This window comes from Artemia sp. Qi Xiang Cuo, chromosome 7, assembly GCF_049724085.1.
Source record: "Artemia sp. Qi Xiang Cuo chromosome 7, ASM4972408v1, whole genome shotgun sequence".
Taxonomy (NCBI): Eukaryota; Metazoa; Arthropoda; class Branchiopoda; order Anostraca; family Artemiidae; genus Artemia; species Artemia sp. Qi Xiang Cuo.
In genome coordinates, this window is record NC_142800.1 from 24,714,226 (window position 1) to 24,723,243 (window position 9,018).

The 9,018-nt window shown below is 33.4% G+C and overlaps 2 protein-coding genes across 5 annotated transcripts in view; one reads left to right on the forward strand and one right to left on the reverse strand.

The window, feature by feature from the left end:
• The window catches only part of LOC148950082 (methylated amino-acid transporter SLC25A45-like), an 81,149-nt gene extending 77,966 nt beyond the window's left edge, over window positions 1-3,183 (forward strand). For all 4 annotated transcript variants that reach the window (XM_089092113.1, XM_089092115.1, XM_089092116.1 and 1 more), the window contains exon 7: window positions 2,529-3,183. In XM_089092113.1, the coding sequence (XP_088948239.1) occupies window positions 2,529-2,761 (233 nt within the window). In that variant the 3' untranslated portion in view covers window positions 2,762-3,183. The remainder of the gene's footprint in view (window positions 1-2,528) is intronic.
• A 4,361-nt stretch (window positions 3,184-7,544) lies between these two features.
• LOC148950084 (uncharacterized) lies at window positions 7,545-8,618 on the reverse strand. The gene has a single exon (XM_089091775.1). The coding sequence runs from the start codon at window positions 8,616-8,618 to the stop codon at window positions 7,545-7,547; it is 1,074 nt and encodes a 357-aa protein (XP_088947901.1).
• Window positions 8,619-9,018: the final 400 nt, after the last annotated feature.

A 9,018-nucleotide genomic window follows, 5' to 3' on the forward strand; every position in this document is an offset into this window, starting at 1 on the left:
GTGTGTGTGTGTGTGTGTGTGTGTGTGTGTGTGTGTGTGTGTGTGTGTGTGTGTGTGTGTGTGTGTGTGTGTGTGTGTGTGTGTGTGTGTGTGTGTGTGTGTGTGTGTGTGTGTGTGTGTGTGTGTGTGTGTGTGTGTGTGTGTGTGTGTGTGTGTGTGTGTGTGTGTGTGTGTGTGTGTGTGTGTGTGTGTGTGTGTGTGTGTGTGTGTGTGTGTGTGTGTGTGTGTGTGTGTATATATATATATATATAGCTGTGAAGTTCGATGTCGCATATATTGTAGCCGCTGATTTCGTTTTGCTTTATTTTCGATCGTCATTACCTCAAACATTTTTTCCATGCCTTTTGCTTTAGCTGTTCGGATTCAACCGTCATCTTACATAATTTCGCATGCCCCATAGATACCAAAAATGTCAAGATCACTTCTTGGGAAAAAAAAATGATGAGAGTTCCTCTTTAAATTCATTTGTGACGTCATTCACATGAAAAATGTTTTTTTTTTTAAAAATTAAGGCTCTACAAGAATTTGGTCGAACTCATGATCTATCTAGATCGTCTACTGCTATTGAACTACTGCTACTGCTATTACAATCCAAAGTACAATAGCACTTTGGAGTACCTCACAGAAGTAACGCAAAAGAGTTACTTTTTTGAGGTGGTTTCACGAAGGTAGCTTCAAATTATAAATGTTAAGTAATTGTATATTATATTTTTATGTTAGTGTTGCTTAGTTGTATGTATGTTTTTTAGTTTTAGTTTTTTTTTTCTCTACGCTGAAGACGCCTTGTTAGATACAGGCGAAATATCCGTTTTTTTTTCTTCGTTTTCATTTACTGGCCATAGACCCCTTTATCGTCCTTATATTTATTTTTTCTGTTTTCTACAACTATTATCAAATTGAATTGCAAAATTTCGTTGGCATATGTAAACCATATGCCAAAATTGTGATTCTTCATGGAGAAAAACCGAAAAGATTTTAAAATGTTTTAATCTTTGCCAAGTAAAAAGACTATGTTAATTAAAACCGAAAAGACATTAGTTTTAAAAAAAATTTTCCACTAAACAAGTTTATCACAGACAAGTAAGGAGCTACATTAAACCAAAGACGAGCAAAAATGAAGTCAAGTAATATTTCAAACATATATTTCAATAAAATTTTGTATATTTAATATTAAGCTTGAGAAGAAAGAAGACAAGTCAATATTTACCCATCCAATACTGGAGATTTAACTCCTCCCTCTATCCTAAAATGGAGGATCTGCGCACGGCCAGATTTAAAGCTTTGACGCTTCTAGGTCTAAGTGTTTTTGCCGCTCCGATTTTGCAAGATTTAGGGGGAAGCACTGAACAGAACGCAACTGATGAGGCAAAGTAACGAAAGAGAGACGTGATACGGAACTCTCCGCAACCATTCTTGGGAGACATCTGACAGTTTATGTGTGGCCACAGAATTCCTGTGTTGTTTTAAAATCACTTTTCTGTGAATAGGCAGCGCGGTGGCGGAGTGCACCTGGCACTTTGACGACAAATCACATCAGTCCAGTTTTTGATAAAAAAAAAAACAAATCATTTAGTGATCATTTATTTCGCCCCCTGGCAGTGTGCACCCCTAGGCCCGGGCCTAGTGGGTCTATTGGTAAATCCTGGTCTGGATGTGGGTAAACAAAAAATCGCGAAGAAAGGAAACGAGGACAATTAACAGCCAGTGAAAAAATTAAAAATTATGCAAATATTTTGGTCAAGACCTCCGCTTGACCGTCCTCAGTGCAGAATAAAACTGATAAAAATATAAAAACCAAACCTTAAAATAAAAACACCAAACTAAAATTGAACGACCCTTTCCTAGTAACGGTGAAAGGGTAACTGAATAAAAAACACAAGTCTAAATGGCATTTCAGAATTTCATTTTGCGCAAAGCACTTTTAAAGGCTGATCGCTTTCCAGTTTGATTGTTATCGGAGACTCTATTCGATTGCACAATATAACTTTGTGGATGTATGTAAAAACGATCAGAATTAATAATTTGTGGGTGTAGCTACATGCAAGGGGGATAGAGGGGGATGGCCTGTAACAGAAAATAGGAACTCTCATTAAAGATCCCTAAATGGTTGACAATTGTATTTTGATACGTAAATATGCATCAAATAGCATCTTATTGTGACAATATTCAAAATCACTTCAGTGAGTCTTTAATGCTCATTAATTAACATATTAGTTTTGTGTTTAGTTTTTTTATTAATTAGAATTATTTTTTTAATTAGCAAATAAACTTTTCCTTTTTTTTCAAGATAATTTGGTTTTTCAAATATCAAGTAGTTTTTATAAGAAAAGGAAATCAATTGTATAATCAAAAGAAAAATATCTCATTGATTATAATACTGTTAGATTCTTACTTGACGGTTGTAAATTCTTGATAAGTAGAGCTAAAGACATTAAAAATATCGAAAAATCTTCAAAATAATCTACTCTTCTGGATAGTTTTTATTTTGAATGTCAAATATATTATTGTTTTAGTATTTTCAATTTCAGGTTCTATATCATGGGCATCAATTTTGCCATTAGATGTAATAAAGTCGAAACTTCAAGCGGACAATCCAATGGATTCGAAGTACAAGGGTATAATTCATTGCGCTATCTCATGTTATAAGACAGATGGGTATACCATTTTCGGTAGAGGATTCTTGATGATGATGATTAGAGCATTTCCAACAAATGCTGCCACCTTTTGGGCTTATAAAGCTTTCTTGGATTTAATCAATTAGTTTTATAACTAATTGATTAGTTATAATAATATATAATATAAAAACTTTATTTGTCAACCATTGTTTCTGCACAAACTTGTTATAAGGACTGAAATACACAACACCAGGGGCGTAATTTACTATGGGGCAGGGGGCAATTGCCCCTTCCGGACTTCGTTTTGCCCCCAGATCCCAGCCCTCCCTCAAGCTGAAATTTAATTTCTTTAAAAATCTTGATTCAAGCATCCATAGAAACGGGTCTGTTTTCTTTAGTATATCTTCAGCTTTATGGCACTATATGGCTCACTTTCAGTGCTTGCTGTTATTTTCATTTAATTTGGAAAAATTGGCTCAAACTTTGCCCACCCCCCTCAGGATTTTGACGAAATTACGTCACTGCACATTATCATCCCTGAAATTAAAACCAGTGCTCAAATTTTGTCTTACTTGTAGGTTTTTATTAAAACTGTTTTTTTTTTTATAATTGTTCGACTTTGCTTAGTTTTGTTTCCTAGCTTTGCCTAGCTTTGAGAATCCTACTCAGAAATGTTTTCAGTAAAAAAAAAAATGAAAGAAAAGATATTGATGATTTTTGGGTGGAGAGAGGGGTATCCTGAAGCTTAGACAAGGTCATATCCAAGGAGGGGAGGGGGGTATCGGGTTTGAACCAGCCCCATAATTTTTTTCGACTCGTAGAAAAGTAATAAAAATGCCGTAATAAAAAGAGTCCGTTGATTTTTGGATTAAAATCAAGTTGCCATAAATTCATGGCTAATTGGAGAAAAAGCCAATACATTTGATAGTCTGAGTGTCTGAGTAATATAAAAATTATATCATTTTCCCTTGTTGATAGATAGTCTATAATCTATCCGTCCAACTTGGGACAGAACCAAGGTAGATAGTCATAGAACTTTAGGGATGGTTTAGGGTAGTGCTAACCTGGTTAACACTGAACCTCGCCCTATTATAACAAAAAAATAAAAAGAGGTTTCGGATAAAATTTCAAATGCAAACCAATCGCTTGTTGACACTAATTCAAGAATGGTAACTATTGTGATATTAAAATTAAAAGCAAAAGTTATGACGAAAAGAAATTGATGGGGAACTCGAGGGAAAAGCTTGAAAATCCTCGAAAACCATGTCAAATTGATAAAAAAAAAAAAAAAAACTATCGAAACTCCTATGCCAAGAAACCCCTAAGTGGAGGCGACCACCCCTTAACATTAAGAATTAAACAAAATCACATTTTAGCTTTAGTAGCCCCAAAATGCAACAATAAATGTCGTTTTCTTTTTTCTTTTCTACCAGGACTAGTAGCCAACTGTAAAACCATAGAGAGATGGTTAAGAGATCATTTGAAAGCTAACGGTTTTCTGCCCTCTTTTGTATTGATTAAAAACAAAAATCCCAAAAAAGAGGTTTTTCGAAGAAAGCAAAGAGCTATATTAAACCAAAGAAGAGCAGGAATAGATTCAAAGAATAATTAAAACTAAAAATGAATAGAAATCCCGATCAGTGAATAAATGAGACCCTAAACGAACAAAAATTACAATGGATAATTAAATCAAATCCAAACCAAACAGAAATTACTACAAACAGAAGTAGGACTAACGCCTCTTAAGCCTTCTAAAGGCCATAGCATTATTGTTACTTTAACTAAAACAATTTTTATTCCGAGCAGTGTAACATTTATTTGTCAAGATATCAACTGCAATAAAAGAAAAAAGAAAAATACCCCACTAGTCAAGATTACTAAAAGAACTGTTTGCTATATTACAATATTCATCCCTGGAAGTGTCAGCCACTTTCGATTTATTAAGGCTTGTGTTGTCTATTCCATTCACCGAGCCAGAATTATAACATTGCTTAGACTTCTTAGAGAATGAAAATATTCTCTGAATAATCTGAAAATAATCGGCTAAAAGTCGGAAAATTTTTCCATTTCCGTATGTTTTGGAAACCCTTTCAGCGTTTTTTTTTTAACCTAAGAAAAATACAAAGCAAACTTCCAAGTGTAATTTGGCAAATGGATAAAGCCAAGCCTGAATGCCCTTAAAGTCATTTAATTTATTTCAATGTCCCCCTGAACTTTCTTCGAAAATGTCAACTTATTATCCTTAGCCGTTCCTGATATATTGTAGATACACACTTTTGACAACCTAGGTGTATGTAGTGGCTTTTGGTTTAGGTCGAGATCCCCCTCAATCTTCTCTGAAAGTTTCAACTTAATACGCTTAGCTATTTCTAAAAAATTGCAAAACAACCACACATACATACAAAAATGTATACAAAAAAAAAAAAATACAAACACATACAAAAAAAACACATACAAAAATTGCACGTACCACAGTTTGAATACCACTGTCTTAAGTAATTGTTTTTTATTGATCAGAAAAAAGGGGTAAGTACAAAAAGGGTATTTTATGTGTTATATATTATTTATGCAACAAATTTCTTATATTTGTTTTAGAAATCCGATCGTTGATAAAGTCCCTGTTATATTCTCAGCAGTTGTAAATCACCAACCGAGAAAATAGCGATAGTCTTTAAGTTTCTTGACACAAATAAGATCACAAAGTTATTTTCTATGACACTCAGTAGCTGGGCTCTCCAATAAAAGGTCATTTGCTGTTTTTGGTAATGGAAAGCATTTGAGAAAACATTTGGACAGCATTTAAAAAAAAACTTTTGAGGGGTTAAATCAAATGAACTACTTTTGATCCTTTTGCTTGCAGTGACCCCCCTCCCTTGCTTTATGAAATTTAAATTTTTAAAACATTTTTATTTCTATTAAAGAGTGTATTAACGACTGGTTTAATTCTTGTTGATGGTAAATCTAGTTATAATTTAGCCTTATATTAAGAGGATGCAAACTTGATTCCTTCTAATTTCGTTCTTATTTAAATTTTTGTACCCTAATCTGATGGTTTTTTTTTTTTTTTTTTTTTTTTTTTTTTTTTTTTTACAACAGAGCTATGATGTTCTAGTTTTCTGTGGGAACAAAAAAGTCTGAAAGTTTAGAGTGTTTAGCTAAATAATTTAATCTCATCACTGGAATCAAATTTTAAGGCCTGCGCTATGTACTCTTTTGAGGTAAATTCGCCTCTGTAAATACAGCTATTGGGTAAAATCCGTTAAAGGACTATTGAACCGCTAAAACATTTGTTTGAGACGCCCTTTCGTTTTATGTACTAGAACATAGACTACCTATCTTTTTCCGAGTTTAAGAAAAAGGGAAGCGGGACAATCTAGAGCTGGTTTTTAGATTTTTTGCGTTTTCTTTTTCTTTCGCAATTTTTCTTTCAATCCGAAGAAAGGGGTAAGTACAGAAATCTTAAAATAATTAGAAAATGTATGACAAGAAAAAAGATATATAAAACTTTTATATTTTAAAAGAAAATAAACTTGGATGTCTTTCCAAGGACGACATAGTTTGTAAGGTTGTCAAATATGAAAAGCTGAATCACTCGCGTACTGTCTTTCAGAATAACAGAATAATCCAATTTCATTTAAGTCACTTTCAGATACCTTTAAAAAACAATGGTATGTCTTTTTGTTTCCGGATTCAACTTATGCTAAAGCTGAATAAAATAATAATTCATTTGACTACATGCTTGGGCCAGAAGCTTGTGTCCAAAATCCTTTGATTTTGCACCTTGGCCTTTAAGTTGAATTGACAGTATTGACATAAAACAGTAAAAAACTATTGTCTGCAAAAATTTAGTTTATAATAATCAAGCTTAAAATTTCAGTTATTCAAAAAACAGGGGCATTCGTTAGTTTTGCCACCAGCGTATGAATTTTAGTCACGGATCATTTACAGAAAAAGAATAAAAGGATTAGTCTTTGTTTGGGGGGGCATCTAAGATTTTTGAAGCATTGAAGCGATAATTTACTACCTTTTAACTTCAATCTATAAATTTTAAGTGAGTTTTTCGGATCTATATGTTTTCCAGGATACAAAAATGCGTTAAATCTTTTTTTTCACCTAAGAAATATCAGGTTTTGCAGTGTGTAATGGTTGTTTGAGCTCTATTATTTAGGACCCGAAACTGTTTTCCTCTTTTTTCTTTTCCTCTGATAGGTTATTCAAAATATTTTTTGCTTCCTGGCAATTAACATTTAGTTTGGGGCACAAAAGGCCAATCCTAAATCCTTCACAAAAAGCTAAAAGTGACAGAAAAAATTAGAGTTTGGCCTCTGAGCCTATCAATATTAAGTACTATTTTTTTGACGATTCCTACAATGACGTTACTTTTTTTCTTACTGAATCACAAATTTTATTAGTTCCATAGAATTTTTTCAATTGCCAAATTACACTAATTTTCCTTTTAAGAGTGCTTCGATCAAAATTATAATGGCCAATACAGCTAAATTTATAGACGGCTTCTTTATAGTTTTGTTTTTCATTTTTATGTTTCAGACTTTTGGAATTTTTCTTTGGTGGGTGGTTTACTTATTTAATTTTTATTTGATTGACACCTTTTAAAACGGTTTAAAATCAGCCTAATGACAGCCTGGTTTTTGTTAACTTAAAAAATAACGTATTAACTTATCTATAAGTACCTGAAAATTCTATTATTTAGGTTCTTTTTTGATAAATCATTGTCTCTGTCAATTCGATAGTCTTTTTTCCAATTACTAGTTGACCTTGGCAATCAAATGATAAAAAAAAAAAAAAATAAAATTTACAAAATAAAAGTTTATTTTCTAATTTTTCTACAAAGCAAGAATTTTTCTGTGTTTTATATATAACACAACAGTTGTCCAAATAAAAGATTTTCTGTGTATTCCTCAACGAAACCTATGAAAACCTATTTGAGGTGCCTTTGTTATTTGAAATCCGTCGTTGACCCTCATTTCTTCTAAAGTGATAAGATGAACGTGATTCCATTTTCTGTGCAGGGCTGTGATAGTATCTACAATTATCTCCGTACTGACAGCAGCCTTTTTCATAATAGCGACAAGATACCCTTTTTTCTTCTGATGATCGTTTCAGCAGGGTCTTGGATTTTTCCTGAATTTGAGTCTGCATTGAGTCGCCTCCGGTTTCTCTTCTTAAATGAGGTGGCACATATGCTTTTGATGGTGCTCCACTTCTTAAATAAGTCTCATCTTTAGGAATCCCACAGATATAATTGAGTTTCTGAGTAACAAGTTGTTTTCCTTCAGTTAGTGCCTCAACGGTAATATTAATGGACACTTTTTTGTCTTGTTTTTCTGTTGATTTTGTTTTTGTGCTCTTCAAAATTGACTTCAATGGTCCTTTCTTGCTATCAGCTGAAGCAGTCGGCTGTTTCTTGAAACACATACAGTTGTCATGATTCTGGCAATTCCCTTTTTCACACGGTCGACAGTGTCCTTGTTTATCTTCTGATTGATTATTCAAAATAAATTCAGAGTCCCAGCAATTAACATCTGGTTTAGCTGCAGAAGTTTCTTCTTCTTCTTTGAGGGTTACAACAGGTAGAGGTGACAGCTTCTTGGTGGAAATCTCGGTAGAATCTTTCTTTGATTCCTTGGTAGTTTGGCTTAGTGTTTGTATCTTACTTGAAGCTGCTGTCTTGGCTGGCTTATATCCATTACTTCTCAAAAATTTCGTTACCGGCATTATAAGGATATTGTTGCTTTTGAGAGCTGGTACAGTTTTAACAAATGGCCTCACTTGTGGTACAGTTTTAACTAATTTCTTTGACCACACTGCCTTTCCATTGTAGAATTCAATAACTGGCTTCAGTGGCGTTGAAGACTCATAGGAGTACCCATCTTGCTGGTATACATCTAGATAATAATCTGAATCCTCAGAATAATAAAAATTTTCACAGCTAATTTCTTTAAGCATTTTGTCAAATGTTGAACGCATAAAACTTAAATTCATAGTGATAGCAATCCCTTTCGTACAGGCAGATTTATACCCAAGATGACGTCATTCTTAGTCTCATTGTATGTTCAGTTGGAAAGATGCAATTAACAGTATGACGTCATGCATTATGATTCAAGGCCATAATAATGAACTGTGAAAATTTATCGCTTGAAATTCCAGCGCCTTTGATGAGGGTACCGTCACCCGTGGCCGATATTGTCCTTCTTTAATCATACTCTTAAGAATCTCATACCTTATCTAACTTTACCATTGAAAAATTTCTCTCCTGACAGCGCTCAAATATAGATTCTGATTTTGCTTATCTTCTTCGTTTCCAATTTTCTATTTTGCGGTTAGTTTTTCTTAATTTGTAAAAAAGTGTGTAAAGCTCTACAAACAGTTAGTTTTAAAGATG